This window comes from Phyllostomus hastatus, unplaced genomic scaffold, assembly GCF_019186645.2.
Source record: "Phyllostomus hastatus isolate PE091 unplaced genomic scaffold, TTU_PhHast_1.1 phas_contig_283, whole genome shotgun sequence".
Lineage (NCBI taxonomy): Eukaryota > Metazoa > Chordata > Mammalia > Chiroptera > Phyllostomidae > Phyllostomus > Phyllostomus hastatus.
In genome coordinates, this window is record NW_025333833.1 from 5431666 (window position 1) to 5455965 (window position 24300).

At 47.6% G+C, this 24300-nt stretch overlaps 1 protein-coding gene across 1 annotated transcript in view; it reads left to right on the top strand.

Annotated features, from left to right (window-relative positions):
• The window catches only part of KLHL20 (kelch like family member 20), a 37510-nt gene that overhangs the window by 5635 nt on the left and 7575 nt on the right, over nt 1-24300 (top strand). Inside the window, exons 3-8 of the mRNA XM_045838753.1 lie at nt 4700-5273; nt 15718-15876; nt 16639-16733; nt 19044-19159; nt 21023-21206; nt 22081-22224. Coding sequence (XP_045694709.1) covers nt 4700-5273; nt 15718-15876; nt 16639-16733; nt 19044-19159; nt 21023-21206; nt 22081-22224 — 1272 coding nt within the window. The remainder of the gene's footprint in view (nt 1-4699; nt 5274-15717; nt 15877-16638; nt 16734-19043; nt 19160-21022; nt 21207-22080; nt 22225-24300) is intronic.

A 24300-nucleotide genomic window follows, 5' to 3' on the forward strand; every position in this document is an offset into this window, starting at 1 on the left:
ATAAGCAGAACTAGCACTTACAATAACAGATGTTATTCGTTCTAAGGATTTCTGTACTCAAACTGCTGGCTCTGTTCAAGTGTGTGTAGGACTCTAACTGAGGGTCAGATCAGCTGAAACTTTGCTCTAAGAACAAGCTGTTGCTGACAGTCTCTCTGGATGATTGCCAGCTTGGGAGGGGAAGGGCCAGGAAAAGAGCCCCCAGAGCCCCCAAACAAATTGGGTTTGTGCCAGCATCCTCCAAGTGTGGGCCACCCCCTCCTCTGCTGTTCCTCCCAGCCAAACAGGCTGATCCTGACCCCCTTTTACCCCTGGTCAGATCTCCTGTCACTGGTCAGCTCTCCTGAAGGTCCCTCCTGAGTTCAAGATCGCGGGGCGGTTCCAGAAGAGCCCCCTGCCCAAGAGGCAGCGGCAGAGTGTGGCGGGGGCAGTAGACAGAGCAGGAAGGGGCAGGTCCGGGCCCAGATACCAGCTGTGTGTCTACAGCTGGGCACCTTGAACACGTCGAATCTCCCTAGGCTTCAGTCCACTCAAACATTAAAAAACAAGATTTTGTTTAAAAAAAAAAAAAGAACAAGCTGTTAGTTTCCATATTGAAACAAAATTTTTGAAGTCTGAAAGGAGTGATGTCCGTTTAAACAGGAAACAATTCTGAGTCAAGGAGAGGTTCTGCAGGTCTTTGGACGAAGACGTAAAAGTGATTATAAGTGCTTCAGAAGCAGGGACTGTGTTTTCTAAACTTTTCATTGTGCTTGATTTCAAATTATCATAGCCACTTGCAGAAAATGGCTGTCTTCCCTGAGGAATATCACTTTGGGAGCACAGGCTCCGAGGAGTGGGTGACAGGGTAGCTCTGAAATGGGAAGGTGACTCACACATTTTGGGTAATTACTTAGGGAGGTACCAAAGTTGTAATATTCCTTCAGTGAACATGAAAAATATGTATTTGATTTGCTCTTTGGCTTGTGCTTCTTGTCGGCACGTGATGTGATTCTTCCCCTGACGATCAGTGTAGGAGACACCAGCACCCACGGGAATGGCCCATCCGTTTACCTTGCCCGCGTTTCCTTGACCCCTTAAATTCCTGTCACTTTCACCGTCGCCCGCTTCCAGCAGTTCATTTCTACTTTTTCTCAGTTAAACTCTCTGACATCATAAGCCCTAATAAGTTGTTTTCTGACCATCATCCCTTGCATGCTCCCTGCATCTGTTCTTTGTCAGAATGAGCGTGCCGCGGCCCCTTCCGTTTTCCGAGCCACTTCCACAGCCACTTCGACCACGTTCTCGCCGTCACTCACCTCCCTCTTCTGCCCGTGGCTGCTCCCGGCTGCAGGTCAGGGCAGGCGTTCATATTCCCCGGGCCGGGCTGCTGGTCGCCGCTGGATAAAACCGGCCGCCAGGAATTCGTGCTGTTATGTCAAGTCTTTAATGTCTTTTGGGCCAGCAGTGTTATCCGACAATATTTCTGAGTCTCCGTCAGTGCTTACACGTTCCCCAGAGCAGCTCTTTCACTCCCTTACTCCTTCTTCTCATGGTCCTGTTTCCACTCTGCTCACCGGCAGCAAGTGACCTGCCGCTCCCAACTCCACAGGAAAAAAAAATAGGGGCCATTCGGGGTGAACCTCCCTGCACCCCTCCCAGGCCCTTCCTCTGACCTCCGCGGTCTGAGATCCAGCCCCCCGTTTTGGCTCCGCCGCTCCCACTCTTCAAGGCCCTCACGCCATCATTTCCACCCTCTCTTTTTCTGGTTACATTTTTTCTTTTGTTCTTTTTTCTTCATTTTTTAATTCTCCCCCTCTTAGATTTTTAAACTTCCCCCTCAGTATATAGTTATTTTACAGCCTTTACCTCTCCAAGCAGACATAGCACTGCCTGTCTCTCCTCCTCACAGCCAAGGCCCGTTCGAGAGGTGCTCCACGGTCCCTGTCTCTCTCCACCTCCCTCCACGCGGCTGCCACGAATACCCAGGTTTTCACTGAGGGTCTGGGGATAAGGGAGGGGCTGTAAAGTTTTCCCACCTGCCTTGTTCTGCTAGATCACAGCCTGCCACTGTCTTAAAGCCTCCCTTCCCTTTCCCTTATAATCCTCTCTTTCTCCCCCTAAGACTTCCCCCCTTTAAAATTCCTGTTTTTGTACCGAACAGTCTAGGTCCCTTTGTCACAGCCCTGACACCCCCGGAAGAGGGGTTCAAGACCAAATCCTCACAGATCTTCGGGCAGCTCAGTGTGTGGCGTGGCTTCACGTAGGGCCCTGGTGGCGACTGGCGAACTAAGGGTCCAGGTCCTCCCACTGACGTTCAGTCTATTTCCGTTTCAGAACAAAGCAAATCTGAAAATACTGCGAACCAGACACTTCTAATTGTCTTTATCATCCCAGGGGGCCCTCACCTTGCCCTTTGGAATGAAAAGGTCTAAGTAAATGTTTAGAGAAGAGAATATAAATTGGCAAATGTGGAAGGAGGATGACAACTTATGAGGTTATTATAATATTTTAAAAGGCAAGGAGACCCTGAATTAGGGTGGGTCTAGTAGAGACGTAGAAAAATGCTTGGATTCTAGGTATTACTTGGAGGTAGAACGACAGGAGCTGCCCATGGGCTGGGTTGAGGTGTGGGAGGGAAAGAAGGGCTCCAACATTTCTAGCCTGAGCAACTGGAAGAAGAAAGTCGCCTTTTACTGATCTGGGGAAGACTGGAGGAGAGCCACACGTGGAGGAAGGAAGACAATCAAGGGATCAGTTTCAGATGTATCCTTGAGATACAGTGCGTCTGAGCCCTGGCTGGTGTGGCCCACAGCCAAGTGATGCTTCTCTCCCTCTCTTCCTCCCTCCCTTCCCCTTTCTCAAAAAATAAATGCAATCTTTAGAGAGAAAGATACACTGAGTTTGAGTAATGGAGGGGCAATCCTGTGGATGTGAATTCAGAAGTGACCCAAATTGGAGATAGGAATCCTTGAGCCATTCACATACAGGTGATGGGAACCGTGAGGTTAAACGAGCTGCCCCAAGCATGTCTGTAGAGAGCAGAGAGGACAGAACTTCAGAGAATGGTCACATTCAAGAGAATTCCTTCCAAGTTTGTTAACCACACAGTTTATAAGGATCTAGAAATTACCCATTACTTAAAGCCAGAACCAATACTAATACAATAATAACAGCTTTGGGGTTTTTTTGGTATGCTGTGTTATACTTTTAAAAGAAGCAGGTATGTAGAAATTAGCTTCCATATTGTACTTAGGTGAAATAAAAAACTGCTTATATCTGATTTCAACAGTACCATTTTTACATGCATAACTAAGGTCGCAACAGACATGCTTTAACTTCTGCATGCAAGTCGATATTATAGTAAAGGTTTTTGAACTGGTCTTGTCTTTAATGGTGGGTTTGTTTAAAACTCGATGGTACCACTGTTAACCACGTGGTTTATTCTTTCAGCATTCACTATATACAGGGCACCAGTGAGCACAGTGGTCAGACCCTTCTTGATTGTACCTGTGTAGGGTGGCAAAAATTATCCTTTACCTGTTCAGCTCCATGCTCCGGTCTTTCACTCATCAAGTGTACACAGTGCTGTTTCCTCCAGACGCCAGGAATTGCGAACAGTTTGCTCTCTAGAACGCACAGCCGCCTCTGGGATGAGGCCAAGCACAGAAAGATTGAACCTGAACTGACAAGTACTTTGGAAAAACGGGTTGCTATTGGAGAAAGGAAGGACTGTGTTCTTGGTTTTCAAGTGCATGCCTTTGAAATGCAAATGCATGGTTATTTACTATATATCCTTGCTTGTAAGGCACACAGTTGATTTCAACAGCTTTTTAGAATTGGGAATATTATATTAAAGGTATGCAAAGCTTTTCTTACTAGCTGGCAATGTAGCACACACTACCCCTGTGATTGATACCTCCGGATTGTTCAGTATCACAGAGGTCTATGCCCAGCTCTAGTTTGTGTTCATTCACAAACTAGAGTCCACTGAAGTACGTCTGGCCCCAAGCAATTATCTGTAGCATCCCAGTGACACACTACTACTTCTTGTACCCCCTGCTTGTGATTTGTTTTGTTTTTTACTTGTTTACAACCATTGCGATTGGCTGTATTAACTGTGAAAACTAGGCATCTTAGGATAAAAGAAATTTAGTACTACATAAGTATAAAGTTAACTTCTGGACCGTGGCCTGTTTTCCTGCTGATCTTTTCATGCAACGTGAGCTATATTCTCTAAATTTTGTGCTGAACTTCAGAACAGTTTAAAATGTCACCCAGTGATAAGAAGTAAACATTTATATGTTTTAGGAAAATGACAACTATCAAGATCTTGGCTAACCCGGGTTAAGGAATTAAAGCCCATAGATCATAATTTAGAAATGTCTTTCGTAAGTGTTTATTACCAGGTTGCGGGCAGTTGTGCAAGGCAGGGCCTCGTCTAGCCAGAGTGCTGCCGAGAAGGGGAGAACTGCCCTTCACCTTCAGGGAGCGCACGGTGACAGTGCTCGGGTTTGAGGCTAACACTCTCCATTCCTCCGGGGACTTTCGGGGAGTCTGCGAGTTCGAGAATTCTTAGAAAAGGAGCTCTTTGGGGTTAACCTGTCTGTCAGTTACCCGCAGGTTTCCCTGGCTCTTGACTTGCGAACACCTTCCTGCAGGAGTGAGCTTCTAATAAAACTGCCGTCTCCCCCTCCCCCCCCCCCCACCCTCCCCGCAGGTGTGCCAGCATTCGACCAGGAGAGACTGGAATGGATGTGACAAGCCGCTGCACCCTTGGAGACCCCAACAAACTGCCCGAAGGGGTGCCCCAGCCCGCCCGCATGCCCTATATCTCAGACAAGCACCCTCGACAAACCCTGGAAGTGATTAACCTCCTGAGGAAGCACCGGGAGCTGTGCGACGTGGTGCTGGTGGTGGGCGCCAAGAAGATATATGCCCACCGAGTCATTTTGTCAGCCTGCAGCCCCTACTTCCGAGCGATGTTCACGGGGGAGTTGGCAGAGAGCCGGCAGACAGAGGTAGTGATCCGGGACATAGACGAGAGGGCCATGGAGCTGCTGATTGACTTTGCGTATACCTCCCAGATCACCGTGGAGGAGGGCAACGTTCAGACCCTCCTCCCAGCGGCGTGCCTCCTCCAGCTGGCAGAAATCCAGGAAGCCTGCTGTGAGTTCTTAAAGAGACAGCTGGATCCTTCTAACTGCCTTGGTATTCGGGCCTTTGCGGACACACACTCATGCCGTGAGTTGCTGCGGATAGCAGACAAGTTCACTCAGCACAACTTCCAGGAGGTGAGTTGCACAGGGTGGTGTGAATGCGTTCTTAGGGTGCTTGCCAGAGAAGCAACGGGGGTTCACTCTGACAACTCACACACATATGCTTTCACTGCCAAGTCTAACTCATAGTGTTAAAGAAAAAAGTTGTTATAAATTATAAACCTGGTGTTTACGTTAGAGGCCAATTTTGTGTTTATCAGTAGAAGTTCAAGTTTAGGGGTTGGCTGCTCCTAGTCACATTCACAAAAGGCTAATTTGTAAGCCCAAGCACAGTTTGTTCATTGACAAGGGGACGTGTGTCTGGTGAGGTAGCTGGCACCAGCCGTTGTCATGAAGCGTGTCCCCCCGATTGCAGAGATTATTCCGCAGAATAAATTGTGGGTCAGAGGTTATTTGGTGACTAATCAGAGAAAATGAAATTAGATATTATCAAAAGAAGTTTTCATTAAGCCTGTTAGTTTTCATTTATTCATTCAATAAATATTTGTAAAGCTACTGTGTTTCAGCCACTTGCTCGGGAACAAAGGCTGCTACAGTAGGGCACAAGACCCACAGTGTCTGTGTTTGTGATGCTCCCAGTCCAGCGGGGAGGACAGCCGCTGACCGCGCCGTTGCACAGATCAGTCAGTGCAGACACAGGCGCGCATGCCAGAGACGCGGCCCTGGGTGACCCCGCAGTGCATCACAGAGTTTTAACTTTGGTTCTTGAGCAGCTCGTGCAAAATTCTGAGACAAGAAGAAGCAGGACTTGTTTGAGGACTAGAAACAAACCTAGTGAGACTCAGTAAAAGGGAGGGAGTCACGTAATGATTTCACAGAAGGAACAGAGCCAGGCTGCACTGGAGTTAACAGACCATGTTAGGAATTTGAAACTTAACCATTAAAGTGTTTTGAGCAAAGAAAAGACATGGTCCATTTTATACTTCAATATTACCCTTCTCTTCCGGGATAACCTCCAGTGGATCAAAGACTTAAAAATACAGAATGAAACCATGAAAACGTCAAACGACACAGAGTAATTCCTTTCTTGTCTTGAAGCAAAGAAGGCCTAATTGACTAACCCCAAAGGTATAGAAGAAAATAGTGATGGATTTGACTTCTAAAAAATTTCCGCATGGCAAAAACAAAACAAGAATAAATCAAAGACAAACTGGGGCAAAATGTTTACAATTTATATCACAGGCAATAATCTCCTTAATGCCCCACGGGCTGCTGTTGGTCAGCAAACAAGAAGTTCAGATTGCCCTTAAACAGATGAAGATCTGCTCGGGCTTGCTCACATTAACTGAAACACGGAGCACAACTACACAGAGTACTCCTTTGTATCTATCAGATTGTAAGTATCCGGAAGTTTGATTGCACCCTGTTGACAAGCCCATGGAGAAAACAGCTACATTGCTAGAGTGAGTGTAAAGTGACGCAGCCCTTTGAAAGGACGTTTGGCAGCGTCTATCAGAGTGACACACTTGTCGCTCACAGCCGACTCAGCAGTCCGTTTCTGGGAATCCGTGCTGCGGATGTGCGGGAGGGGAGCCATTGGAGGCAACGTCTCCAACTTGGATGCGTTCAGTTCGAGACTCTGGTGAGGTGCTGAGCAGGCCACAGGAGTCTGCACATCTTAGAAGCGAGATTAGGCTGGGATTAAAATTAGGAGGCATCAACATAGTAATTAAGTCACTGTAATTAAACTGTGGCTTAACCTTTTTAGGCAGGATAGAATCCAGAAGCCATGAAAGAAAAGATTGGTACATTTGCATAAAAATCTTAAACTTTTTAATAGCAAAAGCACCATAAACAAGGTCCAAAAATCCGTGCCCATGAAATGATCTAGTGGGAAGAAAGAAGAACAGAGCCTGGAGGTTTTCCCGCGCTGAAGGGTGGTTGGCTGAAGAGCAGCTGGCAGAGGGGACTGGGCATGAACAGAAAGCTCAGAGCGTGGGATCACGAAATGCACAGGAGGGGATTATTTCAAGAAAGGAAATGTATGTATTTACAAAAACTGACTCGGGAAGAAACAAAACTGGGGTAACCCTCTGTCTGTGAAAGGAATTACCCCAGTAGTGTGGGGCTTAACATTCAGCCCTCCTGTCAGCTCCCGTGTGAGAAAGCAGACACTTCGGTCATCATTTTCTTACCTGGTCGTCTGGCTCAAGGGTCGACTCCAGAGCCAGATTTGCCCGAATGGTAGATCATTAATATCTTTCCTTGTTTGTGGAAAGGAGAAGCGACATTTTAGCCATGCTTTGTTTATCAGACGTATTTTTACTCTTCGTCCTTAGCGCCAGACAAATACTTTCTCACACACACTCGCATGTCCTCTTGCTGTCTGATGGGCCCAGGGGGTGGCGCCGCTGTCAGCAGCCTGGTTCGCTCAGGAACTTAAACTGGGCGCTCACTGGGACTTAGCGTGTGCACTGCAATCACCGAGCCGGGGAAACAGTGATGCTCTGCCGAGTCCACAAAGAGCACTGAGGCTCCACAGAGCCTTCCTCCACAGAGGTCCGCACGGCCTTGCTTGCACTTGAGTGAGAAACCAGAGGGAAAAGAGCTTCAGAGGAACGGAGGATGCAGCGTGGCTCAAATCCTGCACGCTGTGACGGCCGCACCCTTGGTTTGGGGGTGGGCCCCACACTTGGCTCTGGACTTTCTTGTCCCCAACACGGGGTTGCCAGGTAAAATACAGGGGGTCTGGTTAAATTCAAATTTCGGATAAACGACAAATAATGTTCAGTGTAACTACGTCCTATATTTTTATTCGCTAAATCTGACAGCCTCGCTGCAGAGAGTAGTATAATGCAGTCTAATTCTAGTCTAGCATAATGCAGCATAATTCTAGCTTCTCAGCCACCTGGCTGAGCAACTCAGCTCTAAGTCAGAGGTCACCTATTTCACGTCCTGAACCCTGGGAAGTTTCTCACGCGGATGATTTGAAACCTTTTGCCATAAAAATTAAAGTGTTCATTAGTATTTTCCACTATAACTGACCTTATGGCCCTAAACTGTTTTATTTTGGGATGTACATTTTTTTCTTACGTACTTGGGAAAAACATTCTTAATCAAATACCCAGATTGCTATGGCTTATCTCATATCCTGGTAAATATTCTGACTTTTTGATGAGCGTGAAAATAACCTCATCCCAAGAGAATACCTCACCTGCATCAGAGGCCACACGCTAGGAGTGTGAGCTCTTCACCGCATCCTTCCGGCACTCAGGGCAGCCCTCGAGGTGCAGTGTTCTGCACGAGAGACACACCACGTGGAGGGCAGCCCCTCCTGCATCGCGCCCTGCCCCCTGCGCCACACGGCCCGGCAGGGTCTGTGAGCTCTCGGGATCTGTGGCTGACATGTGCAACAAGGTGATACCTGCAAGGTTTTCTTAGACCCCGCCGAGGAAATAAACAGCCAATTAGCCATGGAAACAGGCAGATGAGCTTTATTTTGGAAGTTTGTGCTTCCGGGCGATGCTTTCTCCGCCCAGGGCAAGGGTGGGAGTTTTATATGGCTTGACTTTGCGCAGGAGCCAAGGATTGGTTCTTGGTGAACAAAGAAGCAACATCTCATTGCTGGTTCCTGGTCTGACGTCATCCACCTCTTCTGGGTCAGAATTCAGTCACCATATTACTTGTAGTCCAAACGGTGACCATATTTGTAGTCCAAATGCTGTAATTGTAATTAGGTTCCCAATTGTCCTACCCCGCCCATCCTGACATCCCCGACATCTTTCTGATAGGATAAGGGGCACGGGGCGACGTGGTCTAATCTGGCTTCTTCCTGCTGTCAGAATGGGCGTAGAGGGGAGGGGCGAGAGGTTGGCCATCAGGGATGGAGGGAGTGGTTTTGGACCTGAAGCAGCATCTGGTTGAAGGTAACCCAGGAGGCTTCACGAATTTTTTCCTGGAGAAACTTAGAAAACGGGCCAAACGTTAATAGTATGCAGATTATTATGACTGGCCCTAGGACCGGGGCCAGGGTGGTAAAGAGTAAAGAATGTCACCACGGGGTTATTGTTTCGAGAGAGGCAGGGTCTTGGCGTAATTTGTCCCTGAGGTCCTGTAGGATATTGACATTTCCCTCTACTAGGCCGCTTTCATTTATGTGGAAGCAGCACTGTCCCTGCAGAAAGACATGTTCCTCCTTTTTCTGCTGTTAGGAGGTCCAGGGCTCTGCGATTCTGGAGGGCAACCTGGGCTACCGAGGTTATCTGTCTCTGCAAAGATGCCAGAGAGGTGGCAGAGGCATCGAGGGCCTGCTCCAACTCAGCCCGTAGCTGGCGAGTGGCTTGGAGACTGTGCGCTAACCCAGCGCTGCCTATCCCAGCTGCTGCCAGCGTTGTGGTGAAGGTTGTACCTACTAGTCTGAGCAGGAAGACTGGCCCGTTTTTCTTCATGCCTGGTTAGTTTGTCCCTGAGCTTCCCCTCTCCATAAAGCATAAGCTGTGGGGTCAGCACGGTCAGGAAGCAGGGGAAGGCAGAGGCTGAGTTAACGGTCTACAGCAGCATTTCATTGCACCAAAAAAAATGTACAGGGGGGCTGGTGGTGGTTCCTGATATGGGAATAGTTTGGTTGCAGGAGGAGGTGCTATCAGTGGCATAACATACCTGCAGCTGGCGTCCAGGATCTTAGAGAAGAGGTACATCCTTTAAGAGGAAAGGAGTAGGGGGAGTCAGTGACATTGAGAGGAGTAGGGATGGGGACCACTGCGATTGGAGAACGGTCAAGATAAGCACATAAGAAACAGTCAGTAATATTTCCTGTATCAGTAAGGTTTAGGAGGGAAATACCTTGGCGTAGGGTTTTAATCCATGGACCTGGAATGAGAGCTTGGTATATTTCAATGGAACTCTGGGGATGCGAATAGGAGAGGCTTTGGTACAGTTTTCCCTTTACTCCCTGCTCCCATTTGGAGTCCCATGGGTCATTAATAGCAAAGCGCCAAGGCTGGAGAGGACTCCATTCGTGGTATTTGCAATAGCAGTAGGGGCAGCCTTCCATGTGTGTCTAGCCAAAGTTTGCAGTTACTATCCATCTGATCACAGAGGGAACAGAGAGCATGCCATCCGTACGGGGCAGTCCAGCTGTCTAGCCCTTTAAAGCTACTTTTGGAAGCAGAGAGAAGGGTGGATGTAGAGCAACCGGAGGGAGGGCAATCCTCAGAAATGACTGGGTGAGAAACCACCTGTCCATTTTTGTTACAGGTCTTACGTATGAAGAATCTCCAAATGTATGTGGAGATTTGCTTTGTAGTTTAGGAATGGTTTCTGACAGGCATGGGTGAGCAAGGAGGAGGATCAGTAAAAACTTAATCGGGAGAACCTGGTATTTGTGTAAGGCAGACTCAGGTATTTCCTATGAGCTACGCTGACCACTTTTCTGAGGCAGGGGCCGGCTTAAGGCAGATTTGGACTGGTTGGGCAGTGCTGGCCCGGCCAGGAACCCGAGTTCCAAACTAAGGGATTTACTTTTTGTAAAATCTGCTTTGGGATATTATTTTCCTTCTTGTCTTTACAAGCTAGCATAATTATAAGGACCTTATCTGAGACTTCCTGTAACTTTAAAATAGTTTCCAGTCTGGCCAAGAAGTTTTGTCCTAGCAGTGGTATAGGGCATTGTGGAATAATCAGAAAAGAGTGTTTAAAAATCTGGCTTTCAAACTGACAAGTGATAGGGGGTGTGTTGGAGTTCCGTCAACCCCCATGACCGAGATCTGGGAAGGGGTAAGGGGACCAGAATGTGATGGCAAGACTGACTAGGTAGCTCCCATGTCCACTAGGAATGAGATGGACTTACCCACTATTTGTAGCATTACCCTGGGCTCGGCGAGGGGTGATGAGTGTCTTCGAGTCCGGGCCGCATCAGTTGCCCATGAAGCCAAGGAGCTCTAAGGCCGGAGAGGAGTCCTTACCTTGGCCAGCTGGTCCCCCACGTAGAGGCGCCGGGAACGAGCCTTTAAGGGGACAGGCATCTCTCCAACGGCCGAGCTGCTGGCAGTCAGAGCACGGTTTGGTGGGCGGTTGAGGGTTTGGACATTGGCAGGCCCAGTGTCCTTCCTTACCACATTTGAAGCAGGCTCCTGGCAGCGTTTCTTTCGGTGGCCCGGACTTTGACTTGGCCCCTGGGCTGTGATGTCCTGGGTCTTCGGCCGGCCTTAGGGCTGCTACTATAGCCTGGGTCTGCAGGGCTACCCCGTCTGCTGCAGGCGCACTAGGCGTGCAGCCTCAGCATTTTTGTCCCAGTTGTTAAAAACTTTAAATGCCATGTTTACCAGATCTCGGATGGGGGTTTGAGGACTGTCCTCTGCCTTTTTTTTGTTTTTTTTTTTCTGAATGTCTGGGGCTGACTGTGTTATCAGGTATTGCCCTATTAATACCTGTCCCTCTAGAGACGGCAGGTTTATATTAGTGTATTTCTGAAAGGCCTTTATCGGTCTGTTGCGGAAGAGTGCAGGGTTTTCTTCCCAAATTAGTTAGAACTATGTAAAGGTTTTTCCAGGCCATAATAAAGGCAAGGGCTAAAATATGGAAGTTACTGATGAGTTGCGAGGGATTTTCAGAAAAGTTTCCTAGCCTTTTCTTGCACTGCTGCTGGTTAGCTATTGAGAAAGGCTCGTGTACCTGAGTATGGCCCTATTTAAAGGAGGAAAAAAACCCCACCATAAGCTGCTGTTTGCCAGCATTACGAAAACTCTGGGTGCTGCGGTGCCCCGCCCCCTGCTCTGCTCAGGACACAAGCTGGAAGAAAAAAAAAAAACAACAAAACCAAAAAACTGCACAGATGTCAGGCTTAGGACTCAGGCACAGCTGGAAAAAAACACCTTTAAAATGTTACCTTCCCTACAGCACTGGAGAGGCAGGTACCCCGCTGTTTTGGGTGGCCAGTTAATTACTCTGTTGTTTTTAGGACCTACAGTAGCCCTTAGGTTTAGAAGTTTCCAGGGCTTTAAAGACTTAAATCCTCAGTTTCCTTTCTGAGTTTTACAGATATGGAGGGAATGAGATTTTCCCTTTTTGTACCCTTGTTTCTAGGCAATGTGGGAAACACATTGAAGCTGAAATTGAATGCAAGGCTTGGGTTAGGCAGGTAAGGAATATTATCACCTCCTGCTGCGCACGCAATAAGGATCAAAGGCATGGTTTTACAGATTTGATGGCTGCCTGGCTAGAAAATAAACACAGAAATTACTTGGTAAAGCAGACAGGCATGAGAGTAGTCAGAGATGCAAATGGAGTCAGAGAAAGGAGGAAATACTTGAGGCAAATTTGAACAAAAAATACCTAGTTAGGAGAACAGAGCCTAGAAAAGGCAGGACTTCCACTACAGGCTAAAATCTTGCTCTCTCTTCTCAAAGACTACACCTAAGTGGGGAATGTACCGCAGGGATGAGACCGTGTATACTTTTACAGTGTGCCTCTAGCTGCGTGGACATTCACTTACAGTTGGCGGGAAACCTAGTGTTCTTTCCCAGTTCAGGTTTAATGTAACTTCCCACAGGTGTCTTTGTTGCTGCAAGTGCCCTTGTGGCTTTTAAATGCTTGACCCGTGCCCGCGGGGTGCGGCGATTTCTTGAGAGAGAGAAAGAAAGCAAGACATTTGCCCAGCAGACATAACATTGTCCACCCCCTTCAGTTTTTGCAAGGGGTATTTGGATGCAAATTGAGTTGTTAGGTGTTACCAGGGAAGAAAGAGAAATCTGCTTGTGTGCAGGGCTTCCAAAAGCCGTTATTCCTAACTTTTTTACATGTTTTGGTTTCTCCCCTGACTGTCTAATACAGCCAGGGGTGCTTGGAGTGCTGGGTGACCAGCCCTTAAGTGCACTTTCCCGGACCAGCCGGAGTTTAATTACTACGATTGGAATCCCCTATGAGGCCCCTGCACGTTTCAGGGATTGACCTTAGACACCCCAGCAAGGCCCCCACTTATGTAGGGACACTCAAAGATTTGGGCCGCGGGGACTGCCTCTTTTCTTCGGAGCCCAGGCAGAACCAGAGCGCTCATTTCAGATCTCATTGTTTTTACTTCCGAACATAGGCGTAGCACTTTGAAGTTCCCCACCCCCACAGCACGGCATTTCCTTAATTCGGAAGGTGAGATTATCCTCACTGTGTTTCAAATGGCTGGAGACAAAGGGTTAAGTTTTCCGGCACAGCCTCAGCATTTTTACTGGCATAGGCCTCTGCCAGTAAAAGGCCGCTGGCTGGCGGGAGCTGGCAGGGAGCGGGAAAGAAGGAGGGAGAAAGGGCCTCAGAGGGAGGGGGCAAAATCCGGTTGAGAGAAGAGGACCAGGGCTGGAGTAGCCACTGGCAGGAGCTGATAAGGAGGGGGAAAAGGGGGGAAGCAAGATTTTCCAGGAGTCAGGGGAAAAAAAGGGAGGAGGCTCCAGAGCAGTTGGTTTTAGAGAGAGTGCAGATTCAGAGTTTTTCTGGGGCAAGAGGACTTGTGCCGTGGGACAATGGGCGCACACGTCCGGGCGGGAGCACAGAGTTCCGAAGCTCTGAATGCCGGGACCTTGGACTATTTTCCCAGTCCGTCTGCAAAGATTATTTAGGTCAGTAAGGGTAACGAAATCGAAAGTGCCTTCAGGGGGCCAGGTTCTGCAATTACTGAACGGATATAACGGTCAGGCCGGATCAGACAGAAAAGTCAGTCATTTCTGTTTGAGGCCAGACACCCTAGAGGCGACTTAGGGTCTGGTTTGAACCCCTGCCCTGCCATTCCTGGTCCCAAGGACGGAAGATCAGTGACTGAGAATTGGTGTCCCGAAACTCAAGTCACAGACCAAATCAGACAGAAAGGGGGTCCAGGACCGAGGAAGCCTTCACCCGTTCTTGAATCCCGGAGGGAAAACAGTATCTCCTGGAAGTGCAACCCCCGACGCAGCGCCACGATTTTCGGTTAGGAAAGCAGCCTTTCCCACAGATGGGGACCCGGAACGGAATCCAGGGACCAGGAAGTTGAGGGACGGCGGCACTTACCCTGGTTCGGTGCTCAGACTGGTCGGGTAGCCTTAAGGCCGCCTCGGGGAGCCGGGAGAGGAGCAGGCAGAGGAGCAGTGAGAGGAGCAGTCTTCAGCAGACAATGACTCCTCCTGGGTTTCAGCACCAAATGCAAGGCTTTCTTAGACCCCGCCGAGGAAGTAAACAGCCAATTAGCCATGGAAACAGGCAGATGAGCTTTATTTTGGAAGTCTGTGCTCCTGGGCAACGACGCTTCCCCCACCCGGAGAAGGAGCTAAGGAAAGACCGCGCCGGAGAAGGGAAAGGGTGGGAGTTTTATATGGCTTGACTTCGCGCCGGAGCCAAGGATTGGTTCTTGGTGAACAAAGAAGCAACATATCATTGGTGGCTCCTGGTCTGACGTCACCACCTCTTCCGGGTCAGAGTTTAGGCGCCATATTACTTGTAGTCCAAACGGAGGCCATATTTGTAGTCCAAGCGCAATCATTGTAATTAGGTTCCAACTGTCCTACCCCGCCCATCCTGACAATACCCTCATCAGTTCCTCTCCATTCTGACAGCTCCCTGACCCTGGGCAAAGATTAATTATTGGTGTGTTTGTAGTATATGAATATTTTATATACACACAAACATGAACTGCTGAGATAGATATATATAGATAAGTATCAGAGTGCATTAGTCCTCAGAGGTTTCCCTGGGTCTGACTCTCCTCACTAGACTCATTCTTGCTTGTAAAATTGCTGACACCCCTGTTCTTTTTTTAAACTGGCCCCTTTGTGTTTCTGCCCTAGATACTGTCCTGTCAGTATGAATCTTCCTCCAGAAGCTGCTCTTGAATTTTTATATGCCTTTTATATTCCTGGAGTTATAATTTGGTATAGTTAGTTTAGTAACATTGAATATAAACTTTTATTTTGGTACTTCATTTTAGGGGGGGAAGGTGTCATTTGTCTTAAATTACTTGAATCACAAATTATTATTTGCCCTAAATTTTGTGTCCTCTATACTCTCTTTCATTTCCTTTTTAAATAAACATTACTTTTTACAGCAGTTTTAGGTTCACAGCAGAACTGAGCAGAAAGTAGAGTCCCTCTGCACCCTGTCTCCACACGTACACACACAGCCTCCCCATGGCCGACACCCTGTGCCAGAGGGGTGCCTTTGTCGCGACGGATGACCCTACACTGACATGTCGTCCCTCCCCGACGTCCCTGGTCGACATCAGGGCCCCCAGGTTGTCGGGTACTGTGCGTGTTTTGACAGAGTGTAAGGACATGCATCCACTTCTGTGGTCTGTACAAGATCATTTCATTGTCCAAAAAATCGCTCTGCCCTTCTTTGTTCTCTTTCTAAACTTTTTTCCTCCTCTGGTACTACTTTGAACTTTGGCTGTATTGTGGAATAGAGCTTTGCCTCCTAATCCTTAAGGGAAATATTGAGACAATAAATTGAGTATGATCACAGTGATCACAGGTCTTTTCTTTTATTCTTGCCTCACTTTGAACAGGTGATGGAAAGTGAAGAGTTCATGTTGCTCCCAGCCAATCAGCTCATCGACATAATATCCAGCGATGAGCTAAACGTTCGCAGTGAAGAACAGGTGTTCAACGCGGTGATGGCCTGGGTCAAGTACAGCATCCAAGAAAGACGTCCTCAGCTGCCTCAGGTATCGTGGAAACGTGTCTCTCCGAAACTGCGTGGTACTGGACAGGATAATATGTATTCGACTTGCAGGAAAAAGAGGAAAAACAGATGTTACTGTCCCGTACATGAAACTGCAGGACAGACCATCTGTTTCCAGACAGCCAAGGAGATGAGTTCTCATCACACTGAACTTTTTGCTCCCTTGCTTCCTCTCCACTTTGCATCAGCTCTAGGTTTGGGCTGTGACTCGGGTCAGAACCTAAATGGTGCGGCCAAAGGAACAAAAGGAACAATAGGAAGCAAGGTGGCCACTGTTGTGCTCCCCCTCCCTGTGGCTTGGAGACCCCACGACACTTTGAAGAGCAAAGGGATGATTTGGGGCATAAGTGGACACGGAATGGAGTATTTGATGTTCTTATTATTATGACTATAGTCCTTAGCAATTTAATGGGGTGTTCTTCTAGACTGTAAATTAGAGTCCGGTTACAGGAGCCAAGTATAGTAGCACTTATAACACTGCTGAGAGCTTCAAGTAGCATCTAAAGTGATAGTGTGTGTTGTTTCCTGATCATTCTAACTGAATTGGTGGTTCGAATAAATTTAAATCTAGTTTTAGTATTTATGCCTTCCCTCCCTCTTCATTATAGATAAGTTAGGTCAATTAATAAATTAATTCAGTTAGATCCCAGAGCAGATGAAAATGCGCCGAGGAAGCAAGGGTTAGGCACTCTGACTGCCTGGCGGATGAGCACGTGAGGTTAAGAGGGTGTTTGTTATCTCGCAGGTGCTGCAGCACGTCCGCCTGCCTTTGCTTAGTCCCAAGTTCCTGGTGGGCACTGTGGGCTCAGACCCCCTCATCAAGAGTGATGAAGAATGCAGGTAGGGAAGTTCGACCCCCTAGTATCCCAGCTTTCTCCTAATCTCCATATTTGTATTGCTTCCTAAATTTTTGTGTTTCCTAGTGCTGAAAGCAGGCCCGTGTGTAGCAGGCTTTTCTTCTGGGCCAGGGTCAAGGGAGCTGGAAGAAGAGAGGACTGAACTTCAGTGTTCCATCCCGTTAGCTTTTTAGGTGTGGTGCTTATTGGGTAGAAGTGGCAGTAAAGAGGTAGTCTCTCCGATTGTAATGCAAGCGAGAATTTGAAGAGGCAGTTCTCTGCTAATATACTCGTCCTTGAGATAAATTACACAATGCTCTTGATTCTGTCAAGAAGTGTGTCCGGGGCACTTTGTCATCCCATCCCATGCCCCATTAGGGAACAGGACCGGCCTTGCTTTCGGACACTGCGGACGAAGTTAAAGGTCTGCCGCGCTCCTGACGTGGCCGTGGGAGGATGCCCACTAGTGCCACAGTGTTTGCTGACCGGAAGAAACACCAGATGCTGCGTGTACAAAGCAAGCAAACCAAGCCCCTGCCCGGTTGGGCTGCCTCTGCAACGCGCACACTGCGTTCTGCGCACTCGGTGAAACTTACCCAGTCGCTCTCCCCAGCTGATGGCCTTGAAAGATGCGGGTTCAAGTCTGAAAGCATTTGGTTTTTCCGACCATTTTTTTCCTGGCGTGGGCCAGATACAAAGGTGAAAGAGCAAGTCAGTACTTAGAGCTCCTTGAGCCACGCTGACCGACCTTCGGATCTGCCTTGGTGACTGAGCAAGCCTCTTCCCAAGTCAGGAGCCCGGGGACAGAGGAAGGACACGTGGGTTCATCTGCATCTCTTCTGTAATCTGAGGTCTGTCCACAGATGTTAGAGGGGCCTTCAGGTGTCTGTCTTGGAAATTCAAGAAGCAGACCAATGGCAGTTCCCCCCAGACATTTCCCGCACCAGAGGGAGACCCACCGGAGCTGCGGAGCTGAAATCTGTAGAAGCAGTGCGAAGGTGCCCCTCCTGCAGGGAACAGAACTCAGACCGCACCGATTCTGATGCAGGAAGTCAGGGTGCTCAACGAAGACACTCGTTAACTAACGAAGCCCCTTCCTGATACGCTGAACTCACCATTTATTGGCTGTGTGACCTTAGGCAAGTTACTTGAGCCTCTTTCTGCTCCAGTTCATTCGACTTTACAGTTGGGATGTAACAGTACCTGTTTCATAGGCTTCGGCGGGGATTAGTGAGCTAGTTCCTCACTGCACACACTCTGAGTGTCATCGTTACTATGAAGTTGGATCGGCTCGCTGAGCGTCAGCTCTGTGGTCCTCTTCCCAGGAACCCCTGGACCACGCAGTGAAAACCCAGCCATCAGGAGATCGCAGTCTTTGTTTGTAAGGCTGGGGAAGCTAGAGAAAGCGCTTTGTTATCAGCTTGGGTTTTTTTGTTTTTGTTTTTATTTTTGTTTTGAAGATAAACTCAGAAGGGGCCTAGCAAAGCCATATATTGGAAGTACATTATTGAGTCATGCCTGGGGACTGGTCCAACAGGAAAAAATTACTCTTTGTAACATAAAATATCTAGAGAAATGAAAATGCAGTATAATTTAGGAAGCGCTTCTAGAGCTGAGAGAGAACGGAGTAATGGATGCAGTGGTCAGGCACCGCCTCACACAAGGGACTTCTGTGCGTAGCAGTTTGCATTGTTTTTAACGGGTATGATTACTAGGGCCTTCTGGTAAGACACCTTAATAGACAGAAAGAAAAGTTTTCTTCATCCCCAGTAGACTTATTGAGAGTAAGCCATTCCGACAGCACCAGGCAGCACATCAATATTAAATGGGGGTGTAGTGTTTCCTTTTAGCCATTCAGTTTTTGGCCTAGTTTTATTACTTTAATCTAGCAAATATCAAGCTCATGGCTGATGTGTTGCTTTGTCAGAATCTAATAAAATACATGAGAAATAGGTCTGTAACCTGCAGAATCTAATAAAATGAATGAGAAAGCAAAAACTTTGGAGGCCGCTCATCGAGTCGTAACTTTTTTCAGTTTTCCCCCAGTTGTTACTGGCCCCAAGCATGCTGGGTTTTAGGCCAGACCTGCAGTGGGATATGAAGCCACGGTGGGAACACCAGTCAATCCGTGACTCCCCGTGTGGCTGGCATCCCTGCTGTCGCACTGGGGCCCATTTAAGATGGGCTGGCGTTCACGGTCCGGACTGACTCGTGCCTGCTCCCCTCGGCCAGCGCCCACACTGCGGAACCACGCGGGGTGTGGCTGACAGTGCTCTGTGGAGGCGCCCAGAATAAAGCAGAACTCTCTCCACAGAGATCTGGTGGACGAGGCTAAAAACTACCTCCTGCTGCCCCAGGAGCGGCCGCTGATGCAGGGACCGAGGACACGGCCGCGGAAGCCCATCCGGTGTGGAGAAGTGCTGTTTGCAGGTTTGGGCCTCCCCGTACCGTGACTACACTGCACCCCCCCCCCACACACACACACACGAGGGACTGTCACGTGAGTGGTCCTTCGGGCAGCCGTGCTGTCTGCCCACTGCCCCAAGAAACACGTAAGTCACTGTGTAGCCTGACTCATAACTCGTGACCACCAGCAGTATTCTCCAAAACAGAAAATGCACTGTGGTGGATGTTTTGTACAATGAATCATATTCATTCATGTATAGTCCAGTGTGCAAGTTACCTCATAATTACACGAAACTGTCAAAAATATCACCTTTCATTAAACAGTTATACTCCGCCCTAGCTCGACCGAGCTAGCCTGAGCCCAAGGCAACCTGCCGTGTCCTTTTGCTACTCTTACCTGCCCCGAATGTGTGGATCCCGAGGAAGGCTATGAGAAATTGTCCTCCGCCCACCATGATTAAGGGGAAAAGAAAATCAGGTTTCATTTAAATCAGGATATTCAGTTAATACTAAATGACAGGGAGCTTGGGGTGTATTAATTTGAACTGTGTCCTAGGATATATGCCAGGAGTTTCAGTATCGGAGAACACATCTTAAATTCCAAAATATAATCTGACTGCAAATGTGAAAGTTATGAGCATTTGCGACAAATCAAATAGCCTAATCATTAAACTCAGGCACAATTTAATCATGGAAGCCGTTAAAACCAGCTTGTTACTGGATTCCATGGTTCCAAATGAAATTAACATCATTTCATAAACTGTATTCTTTGGTACCAAAGAAGAACATAGGTCTTCAAGAAACCAGTGTCCTTAAGGAAGAATACTGCTGAAAAGGAACCTAGAGTGTTAGCTGAACATCCTGACTTAAATGTACCATAATAAAATAAAATGTATGCAGCACATTGAAGTTTGAAATGAAGAAATGAATTTTCAAATCCGTCTAGAAGGTTAGACACATTCCTGTTTTAGTCCAGCTCAGAAAGTTACTGAGATCCCCTAGAAAACAGCAGTTTCCAAATGCTTTGAGGCTAAAGCATCCTTAGACCTCCCATTCTAAGCTCTAGAATCCAGCGCTCATTTGGACGGTCTGAGAGAATGGCGCTGTGTCTGCCGTAGCCACAGGTTTTCCGGGGCATGCTCAGAGAGGCTCTGTGGGTTTCAGTTTGACCTTGTTACTCCGAGGGATACCTGTGCAAAATGTGGCTTCTTCAGAACCTTTTCTGACCTTAAGTGTTGTGTTGGATGTTATAGAATTCAGCTCAGGCTACAGTTTAAACAGAAAGCAAAATACTTTGTAATATAAATCATAAAAACTTTTGTATTCTCTTTAGATACAGGAGGACCTAGTAAGAGGTCATAAGAGTCAAAGTCATTCTCCCGTAACAGTAAACACAGAAAGAACAGACTTATGAATTAGGGTGCTTCTTTTGGTTCTTGATTATACATAACGTTTATGTAGTGTTCATGCTTTAGAAAGCAGTTTCGTGTATGTTAGTTCACTCTAAGATTTTCATTCCTCACTTTACAGATCGGTAGTGTGCAAGGTTTTGTCAAGAGCACATGGGTTGGTAGACGCAACGGCCAGGCCCCCGTTTTCTAGCTAAATTCACGGTTCTGGTCATTAAATGTCACAGTAACTCCCAGTCTGATTTGGATCGGTGTCCTTGCCCTTCTCTGTAAATGGACTTAACACTAACTTACTTAGAATAGTAAAATACGTTATAGCAGCCCCAGGGGAGCCAGTAAAAGTCAACACGTTTTGATCTCCTCCTAGAGACAGTTGGTAGGTCCTGGCGTTAGGTCACGTCATGTAAAGGTTAGCAGTGAATGCACACTCGCCACTCTGGGGCGGGCGTTCTCCTGACCACTTCTGTCCCTGCCCCAGTCGGTGGTTGGTGCAGTGGAGATGCCATTTCCAGCGTGGAACGCTATGACCCACAGACCAACGAGTGGCGGATGGTGGCGTCCATGAGCAAACGGCGATGTGGGGTCGGGGTCAGTGTTCTGGACGACCTGTTGTACGCGGTCGGCGGCCACGACGGGTCCTCCTATCTCAATAGTGTTGAAAGGTGAGTAGGGTCGGTTTTAGACTTTCTTCTCTGCTATTCAGAGTTCGGTTTGGGGTGTTGATTGAAGAACAGAGGGGACTTGCTGCTTTAGTGCTGCCTCTGGGGCAGGAGTCGCGGCCGAGACCACTTGCGTCACACACGAGTCCTTTACGAGCTGACCTCCCCTGCTTCTCCAGTCTGCCTCCCCTGGGCACCACCGCGCCCTGAACACGGACGCGCTGCTGCAGGCCCACTGAGTGGCTTGCTGGTCCTCGGACTCTTTCGTGCCTGCCGAGTGGTGTCATTTATGTAAAGGAAACATGCTTGCACATATATGTATGGATAGGTCTATACCATTTAAAACTGTTGTACTGACAAGTCTTATAGGATATTCATGAAAATGGGAAGAGACCAGAAATCAGGTGTAACTCAAAGGGAACTTTACTTTATATATAATAGTCTGAAAATTTTTTTTAAAAAAATGTTTTTTGACTGGTGTAGCTCTGTTGTAGCTCAGTGGGTTGGGCATCATCCTGCAAACCTAAAGGTCGCCAGTTCGATTCTCAGTTGGGGCACACACCTTAGTTGCAGGCCAGGTCCCCAGTTGTGGGTATGCGAGAGGCAACCACACAGTGATGTTTCTCTCCCCCTCCCTCTCCCTTACCTTTTCTGTAAAAGTAAATACATAAAATCTTTTAAAAATTATACTTATATGTAACTTCTTTAAGTAAAAATAAATATAAAAATGAAAACATAAATTAGACTTTCATATGCTTTAGTTATTAATCAGTCACACTTGGGGGAAGAACATATATGTACCCTATGTCAGTGCGTAGGTGAACCCAGCCGTGCTTCCGATGTGCAGTGCAAACTCTGGTCTTGACGTTCTCGGCAGGTATGACCCCAAAACCAACCAGTGGAGCAGTGACGTGGCCCCCACGAGCACCTGCAGGACAAGCGTGGGCGTGGCGGTGCTCGGAGGCTTCCTCTACGCCGTCGGAGGCCAGGACGGCGTGTCCTGCCTCAACATTGTTGAGAGGTGAGTTTTTCCAAGTCACTTCCGTTTGTTAGAAGCATATAGAAGGCTCTTTAAAAGAAACAAGTTAGGACACACTAGGGATCCATCAGTCAGTAGATTTACCGTGGGCTTTAAGGAAAATGTTTTCAGTTGGTCTTGAAGTCTAGCATGAGGAGAGATAGAACTTGATTTTCAAACTCTATGCTACGCTGATCGGGCCTCACCGTGAAGTGTTGGAGTCGTATTTTAAATGCACTCTGTGAGCTGCCGAGTTTCCTCTATAGTCTTACAAGCCTGCTAATTTCGGGGAAATAGATTCTGTGCCCGGTGTCGTGCCCCGTCAGTTTTTGTCATTCCATCCTAGAAATCAGATTCCGGAGCCTCCTGTGCTGTGATTACTGGCAAGAGCACACCGTCTTTCCTCCTCCCTTCTTCAAGAAGAGATGCTCAGGACTCCAGAATTCCTGAAATTGCAGTCACTAGTTGGGTTACCATGTGTGAGGTGAAGAGTTTAACTCTGTCTTAAATGGAGATGAAGTTGCTGGTGACTCTTAAAGCTGTTCTAGTTCCCTTGTACCTATCTGTCAAGAAACTTATTTCTCCACTTTCAAAACTATGCAGGAGGATTCTGCAAAGATACAATAGCAACAGCATAATTTTTTAATCTCTCCAAATTCCCACATAAACATAAGTACAGCAACACATAGCCAAGCTGAAAATGCATGGACAGGTTATGGAGCTTGTTTGCATGCTAATGTGAATGTTCTCAACACTTAAAAGTGGTTACAGTGGTAAATTTTATGTATATTTACCACAATTTAAAAAACCCTATGGACATTTAAAATGAACTAGGGAAAAGGTGTATCCATGAACCCCCAAAACCAAATTGGCATAGACAGACTACCAGCAGTGATGTCCTCGTCTGTGGAGGAGAAAACAGAGAAGCACTCGGAAGCCTGACGTTTGTAACAACAGAAATGCCCCGCCCTCCCGGCACAGCCGACGTATGTGCTAAGTAGCGGAAGAGGAAAATGTATGAGCAGCTGGAACCAAGGAGGGCTTTGCTCATTCCCAGTACAGAGCAAGGCAAGGGACCCACAGTAAGATCTGAAGGACAAGGACTTAGAAGAGGGTCTCTCAGCCTCTGCACTACTGACGTTTTGGGGCAGGTAACTCTTGCTGTCCTGTGCTGTCCTGTGCATTGCAGGATATTTAACAGAACCCTTGGCCTCTGCCCACGAAGTGCCTGTAGCACGTGCTCCATGCGACAACCCAGCCATCCCCAGAGTCTGCCAAATGTCTGGGGGGGCGGGGGCAGAGTGGCCCCAGCTGAGACCCAGCCAGAATGCCCTTCCAGGACAGAGTGCACACTTCTGGGTGCAAAAGCGAAGTCAAGCAGGATAAGGACAACAGACAAAATGAAAAGAGAAGGCCAAGAACAGAGGAGCGGTGAACAAAGCCAGTTCGTCTCGAGAGTCGACCAGGGTACTTTTTAATGCTCCATGAGAACAAGCGGGAGCTTCGTGAAGTTAGAAAAATACCACAAACCACTCACTCCCCTTCCAAAAGTTCAGGAAAACTCATTCTGTATAAAAATCGGCAACAGCAAAGTATTGAGCTTAGATCCAATACAAAGTTAATGTAAGAAGTGCCCTGGCTGGTGTGGCTCAGTGGATTGAGTGCCGGCCTGTGAACCAAAAGGTCAACGGTTCGATTTCAGTCAGGGCGCATGCCTGGGTTGTGGGCCAGGTCCCCAGGAGCAGGTGCACGGGAGGCAACTGCACATGACGTTTCTCTCCCTCTCTTTCTCCCTCCCTTCCCCCTGTCTAAAAATAAAATCTTAAAAAAAAGTAAGAAGCAGCAGCAGCAGCATAACATCTCCGTAGACAGTGAAAACACCAGGAAGACACATCAGATCAAAATGTAATCAGCTATTTCATAAATGCTAAAAAGATGTTAGGAAAATGATGCACGATCTGAGAATACTACATGAGCTAGAATTGGAAATATATTTTTGTGGATCTGACTCCAAAAATAAGGGAAACGAGCAAAAATGAACAAGTAGAACTACATCAAACTAAAAAGCTTTTACACGGC